General features: G+C 41.2%; 1 protein-coding gene across 3 annotated transcripts in view; it reads right to left on the bottom strand.

Moving 5' to 3' along the window:
- Window positions 1-14,196, bottom strand: part of VWC2L (von Willebrand factor C domain containing 2 like) — a 356,174-nt gene that overhangs the window by 205,637 nt on the left and 136,341 nt on the right. For all 3 annotated transcript variants that reach the window (XM_077272260.1, XM_077272259.1, XM_077272258.1), the window contains exon 3: window positions 4,171-4,300. In XM_077272260.1, the coding sequence (XP_077128375.1) occupies window positions 4,171-4,300 (130 nt within the window). The remainder of the gene's footprint in view (window positions 1-4,170; window positions 4,301-14,196) is intronic.

Genomic DNA, 14,196 nt, shown 5'->3' with positions numbered 1-14,196 from the left:
GAGTGAGCCTGCAGTTGTGATCGGAGGTAAAAAGTTTACGTCCGGTCACTGGTGTCAGCTGATTGGACTATTACTCCCATCAGCTGCCACCTGCTGCCACTAATAATAGTATTGAGAGTATTCATCAGCCGGTGCTTGCACTCCAAATGAATAATAATAATAATAGAAAAAAACGGTGTGGGTCCTCCTGTATTTTTGATAACCAGCCAGGTAAAAGTGAGAGCTGCGGGTTGCAACCCTCAGCTGTCAGCTTTAGCAAGGCTGGTTAACAAGAATAGAGAGGTCACCACGCTGTTTTTTTTTTAATTATTTAAAAAAAACTGCTTGGGGCCCCCCCCAATTTTGACAACCAAACAATATTAGACAGCTGAGGGCTAGTATTCTCAGGCTGGTAAGGGGCCATAGATGTTACCCCCTCCAGCTTAAAAATACAGCCTACTGCTGCCCAGAAAAGGCACATCTATTAGATGCACCGATTCTTGCGCTTTGCCCAGCTCTTCCAACTTGCCCTGTCGTGGTGGCAAGTGGGGTTGATGTCATCTTTGTATTGTCCGGTGACATCAATCCCACAGATTAGTAATGGAGAGGCAGATGTAGCCTCAGTGCCGATAGTAACCTTGATGAAGTTACCATTGGTCACTGAGGTTGAGCTCTCAGCAGCTTATTCCCCAGTGGTTTTCAGCCTGGATGATTGCAACTTTGCCCCGTCCAGGTTGAAAATGGTTTAACCCCAGACATGGATTATGGCTTGGTTCAGAACAACTGACAGGTGAGGGATATGGCTGTTTTTTATTTTCTATTTATTACAGGAGATGAGGGCTTCAATTAAATGGGAGTTAAGTGGAGAATAACAGTGTTTGTTATTTTTAAATAAAAATTGAAAATTGTGATTTGTTTTTTATTTCAAATAAAGGACTTTCTACTTGCTGTGTGTTTATGTACAATGCAACTTTAGGATTAGTAATGGATAAGAGTCTTTCTTATAAAAGCCTCTCCATTACTAAGCTGTGGGCTTGATGTCACCGGACAATACAAAGGTGACATCAACCTCACACATATGAACCCCACTTTCTGCCACCACAGAGCAAGTGGGAAGAGCCGGACAAAGCTGATGGAAGTAGTAGTCCCATCAGCTGACACCTGTGACTGGATGTGAACCTTTAAATGCTGCAGGTTCATGCTGACATTTGACAGCGTGGGAAGCACGGCTCTCTGACCAGTGGTAATGATTGATTTACAGTACCATCGGTCACAGTCACAGCTGGGAGGTCACGCTGACATCTGACAGCGTGTCCCTGCAGTGCTCTGACCGATGGTAACAATCTTACCATGATCAGAACCTCCGACAAGATCACAGCATTAGTGGAAACTCAATCATTTACCGAATGCTTAGAAATCCGAACAGGAATCCCAACGTGCAACGTTCATGAAGACTTTGAGATTGGCGAATGTTTTCAGAACAAGTTTGCTCATCTCTACAGGCAATGACCATGCTGCCCCCTCAACACCATCGGAGCTACTGCAACACCCCAACCTGTTGTCTTCGTCTCCATCAGCCTATAGTATGTAATCCAACAAGGGCAGGGTCCTCTTCCCTCTGTATCAGTCTATCATTGCTAGTTTGTTTACTGTAAGTGATATCTGTATTTTGTTCAGAATCGTAAACCCTTCTCATGTACAGCACCATGGAATTAATGGTGCTACATAAATAATAATTTTACTGGACTATAGAGCACCTGAGTTGCATGTAACGGTATCATCTTAAGACATCTATGAAATCAAACTATGACTCTGCATGAAATATGATGTATATGAGGTACATGTTTTTTTTTTCCTGGTGAATTCCATTTGAATCCAAAAAAAGTTTTATGTTAATTTGCTGTTATATAAGGCCTCATGGACACAATCCTATTACAGCTCCATATAATCTGAGTTTTACAAAGCCATAATGAGGCTAGTCAAGATTTTGCTGAGATCCTACTTTGTGTCATCTATAAGAAGAATCCGTTTGCAGCACATCAAATGTCAGCCTTAGCCACGTCACCTTTCCAAAGGCGTACACCCTCTTGCCTATTCACTTTATGGCTACATACCCACAATGAGTATTTGGTGAGTTTTTGATGTTGCAGATTTTCTACAGAATTTCTGCAATTGATAGGTTACTTGTGTTTTTATTGCGTTTTTGTCTCTTTTTGTTATCTAATTTGTAAATTAAGCTGCTTTGATTTTGATGCTTCTTAGTACTTGACTTTGACAAAACTTTGTTGATATAGTCATGTGCAGATTACATGCTTTTTATTGCATTTCCGCATATTCATTATTTACCTGCAGATTTTCAACATGTAATGCAATTCTAGGGGGAAAAACATAACACACCCACAGAAGAAATTGGCATTGAGGACTTAAAAAATGATATGAAGGTCAGCCTACGAAGTGTAAAAAAAACCCAAAAAGCACAGTGGGTATGAAATTACTATAAATATCATTGACTTTGCTGAAACTGTATGACACTATTTTTATGAGAAGAGTCAAAAACTCACCAAAAACTCATTGTTTCTCCAAAATACAGCAAAATATGCACTTCAGGCCTTAAAAGGGTTGTCCTTTAGTCAGACAACTCATTCTTAATCCTAATGTTTAACGCTTGTAAAATAATAACACTTACCACTGGTGGCAGCACCGTTCCACAGGTGTCGGAACTGGCTCTCCCAGGGATCACATAACATTGCTATGTCACGTGATGCATGCAGCCAAGTGCTGGCTTCACTCTCCTCGCCATCGGACAAATCACATACATCCTGACGAAGTCACATCTGTTGCTCTCTCATTTCCTCCGGATGTATGTGATACATCCGAAGGTGGGGAGAGTCAAGCCAGCACTGATTGGCTGCAGGAATCGCGTGACATGACAATGTGATGCAATCTCCAGGAGCGCCAGTGCCAACAACGGTGGAATGGTGCTGCCACCGGAGGGAAGTATAAGTGTTATAATTTTACAAGAGGTAAACATGAGGCTTGAGAAGTGGTTATAGGCTGTGCAGCATTACACTCACCACTTTTGCAACATGATAAAAAGCAAAAAGTAGACGCTACCAAAAATCTAGATACTTGTGCCACCAATGAAGCAGTATGGAGAGCTGCAGGATGCCATCGATGAGTGCAAATAAGGATAAAGCTATGACCACCGATCCAAAAATATGTGCAACAAGCAGGGTGGGACCAATAGTTAAAATTTAACTTTTAATAATAGTGTTTAAAATGGTGTTAAAAAACACCTGAACAACAATTATTTAAACACACTAATTAACAATAAACTACATGCTAACAATACTAAACAGGTAAATCTACGATATTGTTACAGAAGTTATATAAAACCTGTGTAGTAACACAACTGGGTAGATTAATCCGCCATAAATATAATACAAATAGTACCAACAATATAATTTTCAAAGAAGCACATGTTCCCAAAGATACTATTGTATAGAAACAATCATAAATGAATGGTCTAAGCAAAAACATTTACTGCTAATACATGACCATCTATTTGCGGACCAAAAGTAACACACTATGTTATAAATTAACAAAAGGAACGATCTCACCTCATATTCCTTTGTTCATCCAGTGAAAGAAACGGGGACCTTTATAACTGGTGTCATATATTGTGTGGGGAGGCGCCTCTTATTTATCCATACATTACCCCAAACTGAATCACCGGTCAAGACCCATACCGTCACCCCAAAAACTTTTTCTTCCCAACGCGTTTCGTTTTAAATACTCGTCAGGGGAAGTTGTAATAAAGAATAACAGAGGATATCCATCTATACTGTCCTGTAGAGACCCATAATACAGATAGGGGGAAAAAGTGGCATTAATTGATTAGTTAATTAGTGTGTTTAAATAAATGTTTTTCAGGTGTTTTTTAACACCATTTTAAACACTATTATTAAAAGTTAAATTTTAACTATTGGTCCCACCCAGCTTGTTGCACATCGATAAGTGCAGTCTACTTTTTACTTTTTTCTCTGTGGCATGTTGGGTTTTGTTGTCGTGCTTGTCTGCACACTACTGTTTTTGGCTGTCGCTCCTGAGTGCCTTGTATATTTGATTAATTTTTGGCGTTAGCGCAAGAAATAGGGCCGACCATGTTACTTTTTTAAAAAAGACACTCACCGTTTTTGCAGACAGGGCAGCACTGCTCAGGTTCATACACAGGATTTACACACTCTGGCACAGCACAATCTGCTACAACACAGTGGACTTCATTGCTGGGTTCACACCGGCACCATTCACACGGAGAAGGCTGTCGGGAGGTAACAGACATGTTAGTGGGTTTGTGACGGATCAGCTGCATCTTGCTTATTACAGTAGCAGATCATTGGAAATATTCTTATAATACGAATAACACACAAATAATGTAGTTCAGTGGCAGAGAACAATGGGAGAAGCTCTATCAACTACTGGGATCTCCATAGACAGCTGTAGATATATAAACCATTAACTCAATTTATAACTGGATTATTAAATATTATGTTACGGTAACACAACAATGCGGTATGATCGACTTAATTTACTATTGTTCTACATTTAGATAAATTATTGTTACTATTGTATAACACTAATATAATTTTGGCTGATTGAAAATAAAATATATTTTTTAGAGAGTATTAGACTGTTCACTGATTGCTAGCAACGTAATCATTTTTTGTATCCATAGGCACTGCAGTATGGATAGGTGTATATAAATAATCCCGGAATATTCATACAATTTTACCCATCGAAGGAGTTGTCAGGAGTTTGCATTTCCAAGTTGGTTTCACAGAATTTTTTTGAACTCTCATGGGTAAATTAAGTGTATTTTGGTTTAACACTCAGTTTCAGAGATCATCGTAGGAGACTAAATAGATGACAAAGAGAATCAATGAAATATATTCGCTTGGAAAGTCATTACTGAGACTTAAATATAGCTGTTTTAATTCTTATTTCACAAATCTATAGTACATGTGAAAATAATAAACTTTGTAATTTATCTTATCAGAGTGATCGGCTTTTTTCTCCACCAGGACTGATCATTTTCAAAATGATCAATTCCCCGGTAAAATCTGTATTCAGTGAAGACAGATTTTTACATTACTGAGATTCTACATAGAATCAATGGCAGCTGCCATCTCCTATCTCAGTAGTGAAACAATCTGTCGTCACTGAATACAGATTTTACACGTGAATTGGAAATATTGAACATTAAAATTATCAGTCCTGGTGTAGAAAGAAGCAGATTTCTCTGGTAAGATATGAAAATACAAAACTTTGTAATATGTGTACTATTAATTTATGAAATAAAAATGTACGGTAAATGGCTATTATTCTTTAAGGATTCTAAAAAGAGCAATTAAATAAAAGCGATAAAACATATAATCGTTGGCGAATTTTCTTAAAAGTGGTCAGAGTGTAAAAATGTACAAGCCACAGGGGAATCTAGACAAACATGTAAATTACAGCAGATCTCCTTCACTTAAGATAGAATCAGGAATCCACTGTAGGCCGTGCACTCGCCCATTCATGTCTAAGGGTATGTGGAAACAAATCGGACCACACTCGGTTGACATCTGGTTGCAGCCCAATTTTCATGGACTGACATTGAGAAGGTAGAGAACCTTGGACCGGTATTCTTAGATGGAGAACATACGGAGAACATATGGTTGTGTGACCTTCACCTTATACAGAGACTTGGCTAAATTAGAATCATAGAATGTTAGAGTTGAAAGTGACCTCAAGGGTCATTGTGTCCAACCCCGTGCTCAATGCAGGAGTCACTAAACCATCTCAGACAGATGTCTGTCCAACCTCCATTGAAGAACTCACCACCTCTTGTGGCAGCCTGCTCCACTCATTGATCACCTTCACTGTCAATAAGTTTTTTCTAATACCTAATCTGTATTTTCTCCCTTTTGGTTTCATTCCATTCCATTGCTTCTCGTGTTTCCATGTGCAAATGAGAATAAGGCTGATCCTTCTATTCTATTATTATATTGATTGGGGAACATTCCTTGATGGCAAAAGGAACATTCCTTGATGGCTCTCCAAACTTTAGGGATTATGGGGTAGAATTATTATTGACACTTAATATTTAGACAGCATAAATATCAATGAGGCGGTAGGAAGATGTGGACACTATCACAATAGCACTCGCTGTGTGATAGGCTCGGTACATCTTTGGTGCTTGTTAGGCCTCATTCACAGGTCAGTAAAAAAACAAAAAACGACCTGAGTATCAGCAATGTTTTTTGGGCCAATTTTCCTCAATATTTGCTCAGTTTTTACCATCAGTGTTTCATCAGTGATTTTATCGCATGAAAAAAAAAAGATAAATCAATTGCAGAGTTTCTTCTTCTCTCAATTACAATGTTAACCACAGGACAGGGAGATCACACTGGTGCCATCCATGTGCTGAACATGATTTTCATAGACTTGTGTGGGTAATTTTCATCTTTGACTCAGGTCAAAAAAGGACATATCTTTATGATTGTTTTGCGCACCACTCGGTCCATAATAACATGTGAACAGGCCTGTAGACTAATGGGCACATGTTCTATCAATATTGTTTACATGTCTCACAGAGTCTGTACCAGGCAGTTTTCCATTTTTACATGTCAGAAGAAGTTAGTGTTGGGGGTCTGTGTCGTGTATTCTCCCACAATTGCTTTCATAACATACAATACTGTCCCTCTGCAGTGAATAGGAAATAGGCGTACAGAACAATTTTACACTAATTGGTGGCGATAACAGGACATCTTCTAATATATCTCAGTGACATGCTAGAAAATTTTAGAGGTAGACTTTCCATTTCAAGAGCATCTATCCATTTTTTATCAAAAATTTCATTTAAAACATAACGCAATATAAAAGAGCGCTCTCGGTAACAGATTGTATTAATGGCTGCTGCTCAGTCTTGCACTAGTAAAAGCATTTTTTGGCAGCTCTTAGTCACTCAAAGAGTAAGATTAATGCGATTCCATTAAAGCTTCTCTCCATGCCCCATAGTATATGAGATGTTATTAAAGCTTCTCTCCATGCCCCATAGTATATGAGACTATACAATACTAATGTATAGTCATTATATAGTACTGAATGGCTTCCACCCTGATGCCGCTCCTTCCGTATCTGAGATTGGTGCCCCTTTGTCTTCATGGCCACTGCAGAGGCATGGGCAGCGTTCTTATAATTCTAACCCACATCATTTCTTCTTTTCTAAGCTCCAGAATTAAAAGAATAGTCAAGAAATAGGCTGGGGTCAGAACAGGACTAACAGATTAAACAGGAGCTGGATTGGAGCATGAACCAGGGGTAATAAAACTATAACTGGCAACTTCCAGCAATAACATGGGAATATTAGTAGGGTGTGGTGGTCAAAGAAGTGAGCTGATTATTATAGCTGGACAGCACACACAACCATTTTGCCAGACTGGACAGCACTATAGGTCTCAGCTACCCTCATCTTGCATCACTCAGAGCTTCTGGTTTTGACATCTCCTTCATCATCAGCTCCATGCACAGACTGAATATGCAGGCATGTGGAGACAGAAGCAGACATTGCATGAGCAAGGCCGGCCATCTTTACATATTTATGTAAGGTCTGCTGAATATACAGTCATATGAAAAAGTTTGGGCACCCCTATTAATCTTAAGCTTAATGTTTTATAAAAATTGTTTTTTTTTTTGCAACAGCTATTTCAGTTTCATATATCTAATAACTGTTGGACACAGTAATGTTTCTGCCTTGAAATGAGGTTTATTGTACTAACAGAAAATGTGCAATCTGCATTCAAACAAAATTTGACAGGTGCATAAGTATGGGCACCCTTATCATTTTCTTGTTTTAAATACTCCTACCTACTTTTTACTGACTTACTAAAGCACTTTTTTTGGTTTTGTAACCTCATTGAGCTTTGAACTTCATAGCTAGGTGTATGCAATCATGAGAAAAGCTACTTAAAGTGGCCACTTGCAAGTTGTTCTCCTGTTTGAATCTCCTCTGAAGAGTGGCATCATGGGCTCCTCAAAACAACTGTCAAATGATCTGAAAACAAGGATTATTCAACATAGTTGTTCAGGGGAAGGATACAAAATGCTGTCTCAGAGATTTAACCTGTCAATTTCCACTGTGAGGAACATAGTAAGGAAATGGAAGAACACAGGTACAGTTCTTGTTAAGGCCAGAAGTGACAGGCCAAGAAAAACATCAGAAAGGCAGAGAAGAAGAATGGTGAGATCAGTCAAGGACAATCCTCAGACCATCTCCAGAGAGCTGCAGCATCAACTTGCTGCAGATGGCATCACTGTGCATCGGTCAACTATACAACGCACTGTGTTTATTTGCCACCATGCATAACGCCTGTTTGTATTACCAAACAACTCAATCTTGGTTTCATGAGTCCACAGGACCTTCTTCCAAAAAGAAGTTGGCTTTTCCAAATGTGCTTTTGCATACCTCAGCTGACTCTGTGGCGTGCTTGCAGAAACGGCTTCTTTCGCATCACTCTCCCATACAGCTTCTCCTTGTGCAAAGTGCGTTGTATAGTTGACCAATGCACAGTGACACCATCTGCAGCAAGTTGATGCTGCAGCTTTCTGGAGGTGGTCTGAGGATTGTCCTTAACAGATCTCACCATTCTTCTTCTCTGCCTTTCTGATGTTTTTCTTGACCTGCCACTTCTGGCCTTAACAAGAACTGTACCTGTGTTCTTCCATTTCCTTACTATGTTCCTCACAGTGGAAATTGACAGGTTAAACCTCTGAGACAGCTTTTTGTATCCTTCCCCTGAACAACTATGTTGAATAATCTTTGTTTTCAGATCATTTTACAGTTATTTTGAGGAGCCCATGATGCCACTCTTCGGAGGAGATTCAAACAGGAGAACAACTTACAAGTGGCCACTTTAAGTAGCTTTTCTCATGATTGCATACACCTGGCTATGAAGTTCAAAGCTCAATGAGGTTATAAAACCAAAAAAAGTGCTTTAGTAAGTCAGTAAAAAGTAGGTAGGAGTATTTAAAACAAGAAAATGATAAGGGTGCCCATACTTATGCACCTGTCAAATTTTGTTTAAATGCAGATTGCACATTTTCTGTTAGTACAATAAACCTCATTTCAAGGCAGAAACATTACTGTGTCCAACAGTTATTAGATATATGAAACTGAAATAGCTGTTGCAAAAAAAAACAATTTTTATAAAACATTAAGCTTGAGATTAATAGGGGTGCCCAAACTTTTTCATATAACTGTATGGAGAAAGCTTGGTTCTTTTCATGTTCTAATGATGTGGTTCTTAATCTCGTTCTTTAAGCTACCACTTATACTACCCCAATGCTATTTACTGCCTTTCTGCTGTTTGAGGTGATGCCCTTGTAAAACCCTATAGAAAGAGATTTTATACATGTACATATATGCGTTTGAGTTGCTAGTTGCTACTTGTACATTGTCAATTGTCTGAGTAGAATGCTGTCAGACACAGTTCTTCAAAATTTCTAGTTCAATAATATTGATGGAAGATACAAATCTCTGTGACTACCACACGTCCCTAACACTGAGCCGGATACAAAATAATACATGAGCTTTTATAGTCTATCTGACCTATTTCACAAAAAAATACAGACACAATTTTATATAGCAAAGGTATGGCTCAACAATCCCTACAATCCCATGCATTTTCAAGCACATTTCATTTGTGCTGAACCTCTTCCCATGTAAAATGTAGTGTGTCAGCGAGCGGAAAACCTCCACAGAATTTCTCTCCTGGCTCACTGAGCACAGACGTGCACATTGTTTATCTATTATGGGATACTTTATCCTTGCTCCTAAAATGTAATGTGCACATAACGTGTGATCAATACTTCTTGTACACTGCTATCTGTGTACTGTGCCTATGCAGCAAGGACTGCAACTTGTATCTGGTTGGAATCAGTATAATTATGTGTATAAGATGCAGATATGTACATATAAGCAGCTGTGACAAACAATAAGAGTATATCCATGGTAGATGATGATCAGGGAGGCACATGCCTGATTGGATTATAATTAATCCCACATCCAAGTGATCTGACCTGCTTCAGACTACGGATTTATTGCTGGGCCGCACGCCAACAATTCGTGTAATCAATATCCCCCCAACACACAGCTCAGAACTCGGAGCTACAAGCTGACTACTAAAGAAGCTGCGGCTCTGGAGCACTGCTGTTTACTCAGCTGAGACTGGCTGATACTGGGAAAGCAAGAACAAGAAAAACTTCTTATACATATATAAGACATATACATGTATTCTATGTCGCCACCGGACCAGAGCCCCGCAAACCTCCTCCTACCTGCAGGGATTCCCATCACCTCCCCTGATTAGTGAGCTCTGGGCAACGTAACACATGCAAGATGTTACACCGAGACTACTAATAAGAAGACAAGCCAGAGATGACGGCATATAAGGGGAGGTTCAGAGGGCTTTGGTCCTGTTGTAATAGATTACCATCATGGCCACCGAACCAGGGCTCTGCAAACCTCCTCCTACATGCAGGGATTCCCAGCACATCCCCTGATTAGTGAGCTCTGTGCAACGTAACACATGCGAGATGTTGCACCAAGAGACTACTAATCAGTAGATGAGCCAGTTATGCCGGCATATAAGAGGAGGTTCATAGGGCTTTGGTCCAGTTGGAATAGATTACCAACACGGCCACCAAACTAGAACACTGCAAACCTCCTCCTACATGCAGGGATTCCCGGCACCTCCCCTGATTAGTGAGCTCTGTGCAACGTAACGCACGCAAGATGTTACATCAAGACTACTTATTAGCAGATGAGCCAGTGATGCCGGCATATAAGAGGAGGTTCATAGGGCTTTGGTCCAGTTGGAATAGATTACCAACACGGCCACCAAACTAGAACACTGCAAACCTCCTCCTACATGCAGGGATTCCCGGCACCTCCCCTGATTAGTGAGCTCTGTGCAACGTAACGCACGCAAGATGTTACATCAAGACTACTTATTAGCAGATGAGCCAGTGATGCCGGCATATAAGAGGAGGTTCATAGGGCTTGGGTCTAGTTGGAATAGATTACCAACATGGACACCGAACCAGAGCACTGCAAACCTCCTCTTGCCTGAAGGGATTTCTGGCATATTCTTTGTTTAGTGAGCTTTGTGTGACACAACGCATACATGATGTTGTACCGAGACTACTATCAGAAGGCGAGCCAGTGATAGCGGCATATAGGAAGAAGTCTGCAATTTTTTGGTCCAGAAGCAACAGATTACCAACATGGATTGGCCACTGGAACAGGGTCCTGTGAATCTTTGTCGTCAACTCTACTATCTATTTTTATTTTGTATTTTTTGTATCTTCCTGCCAATACTAAATTTTGATTCAAACAATAAACAAACGATAAAAGCAGAACGGATTCCAATGGAGATGAAGATTATAGAACATAACTCAGATGACCACATATGCATTTGTAGCTACGTGTAACAAAGCATCATGTATATGATTGCAGCAATGGAGGAATTCAAGTATTCAGTGTTTGCAGAGTACTGGTGCATAGAGTTTGAATATGTCACTGAATTACAGCCTCGGCGTACCCGCACCTGGGTCTTCATTTGATACTTTAGGATGTAGCGACTGCTGTCGGATTTCAGCATTGTGCTTTGGGGGGATGTGGCTGCCTCAGATGTTTTCATGCACCATCAACCCATCAAAGCAAGACATATTTAATTGGAATGAAGTAAAGCTGGATCCTAAGGGTATGTTTCCACGGTCAGGAAACGCTGCTTGTTTGACGCTGCGCAGAGCTGCAGCGTCAAACAAGCAGCGTCCAGATGTTCCAGCATAGTGGAGGGGATTTTATGAAATCCCGTCTCCACTATGCGTGGAAACCCGCACGCGGCGGCCCTGCGACTACGGACATGCTGCGCGTCTTTTCAGATCGCAGCATGTCCGTACACCTTGCGGGGACGCAGCGTCCCCGCAAGGCATATCACAGGGCCCTATGGGACAGAGCGATCATCCCGGATGTGAAGAGTTAACACATCCGGCATAATCGCGTCCCAGAAAGGGGGCGGGGCTTCGCCGCTGCGGCGATACCGCCGGCCATCCTGAACGTGGAGACATAGCCTAATCCTTCCCAATTCATTTGAGGTCTAGGCATACGGCGAGAAGACTACATTTAGTATTGGGTCTAAGGCTACTTTCACACTAGCGTTTACCTGATCTGCGGCAGGCTGCAGACTTCCTCCGTGAAGCCCCGCCCTCGGCCGCACCTCCGCCGCTAGCTCCGCCTACTTCTGCATGCGACCTCCGTACCTATCTTTAACATTAGGTACGCAGGTCGTGCGGCTGTATGTGGATGCTGCCGCATGCGTCGTTTTGACGATGCGGAAAAAAAAAATGCTACAGGCTGCGTCCTACGCTGGTCGCCGCATCATCAAAACGACGCATGCGGCAGCATCCACATACAGCCGCACGACCTGAGTACCTAATGTTAAAGATAGGTACGGAGGTCGCATGCGGGCCGCATGCAGAAGTAGGCGGAGCTAGCAGCGGAGGTGCGGCCGAGGGCGGGGCTTCATGGAGGAAGTCCGCAGCCTGCCGCAGATCAGGTAAACGCTAGTGTGAAACTAGCCTAATCTAGAGATTAGATAGCACACTTTTTGATCAAAGTGTGTGAGCCTAGGAGCCTTATATTTTTATTTTGGTAGTAATGTAATTCATGTTTTCAGGGTCTGCAAAGTGGTATAGCATTGTGTTTGCATTTTGGTACGTAGCTACATGTAATGAAATGGTGGTCACCTAATAGAAATATTCTAACACTGATTACACAAGAACCACAAGACTGATTTCTTCACCCCAGACATCATTTTAATCAGTATAAGGCTGGAGTCTCACTGCCATATTTCTGGTGCGAGAATCGCATCGTAAAACTTGTACTGGCTGAGGGCTCTCCTGACCTGAGCTTGACAGCTGTATAGTAATCCATCATGTTGTCATGCTCGGGTCAGGAGAGGTGCCGGACAGTCCGTGCAGTGCGATGCGATTATCGCACGAGAAATACGGCAGTGTGACTCCAGCCTAACAGCGACAACCTGACAATGCCTGTAGTTTACTTAGCAAAATCCTGCTGATAAATTCGTTTTAAGTCTGAGGTGTGCACAGGCCCTGTGCACTCCAATAATGTGACAGTGACACAAGCGATTTGCAGCTTCGAAGGTACCAATGAGCTCCCCTATCTCTTGGGCACCTATGCGATTGCAGAAGTTACACCAATTGCATGTTCACCACTGCTTTAAGCTACATGTGGGCGTAAGCCCAAAGTGTAAAAAGTTAAAAGGGGCTTTCCGGAACTAATTTATTAGTATTTTTACTATAGGCCTAACAGCCAGATAATTGCTAACTATCTGCCTGTTCTGCTCGATGCCGTCTCAGAACAGTCATTAACCTCTCCTGCAAATGATTCTGCTGCCCTACATCAACAGAAAAGCTCTTTCTCTTCTGCTCTGCCCTGTTGACGGGGCATCACCTCCAGTGTCATGCTAATTAACAACCAGCTCCCCGCAGTTAGGCAGCGGGCAGTCAGCTGTCAATCAGTATGACCTCAGCAGTCATGCTCCATCAACAGAGCAGAGTGGAAGAGAAGCAGCTGCTTTGTTGACATCACACCATCAGAAGATGCAGAAATGGAGGCAGGAGTGGCCTGTAACCGCTCTTATCAGGTAGAAATCTGAGTACAACAGGCAGGTAGTTAGCAAATACCTGCCTGTTAGTTCTTAGGCCCATAGTAAAAAAATAAATAACCCCTTTAAATGTTAGCATACAGTATCTGCAGGAGATTGCGTGAGCGCTATCACACAGTATGGAGAGCTTGAAACCACTGTAATGCAAAATCTATTGCCCGCACTACAATTTGAGAAAGTGAATAAACACCTATGGAAAGCTAATAGACATAACTGAAGCCCTGTGTTTATTTGGCTGCAGTAAATATATATAATATTTCCATGCTGCAATGAAAATGGTACTTTGTGTAACAGCTTCTGATATTATATTATCACTGTTTCCCAGTTTTTGTAGATATGAGAAGATACATTGCTGTATGTAGGGAATTATAAATCTAAATATTGTTTTTATTTATGCAAATGAAAAGCAAAATACAGAAGTGAGAAA

The sequence above is a fragment of the Ranitomeya variabilis genome, chromosome 7, assembly GCF_051348905.1.
Source record: "Ranitomeya variabilis isolate aRanVar5 chromosome 7, aRanVar5.hap1, whole genome shotgun sequence".
Classification (NCBI taxonomy): Eukaryota; Metazoa; Chordata; class Amphibia; order Anura; family Dendrobatidae; genus Ranitomeya; species Ranitomeya variabilis.
Note: the sequence above shows the minus strand (reverse complement) of the source record. Positions and strands in the feature narration are given on the sequence as shown.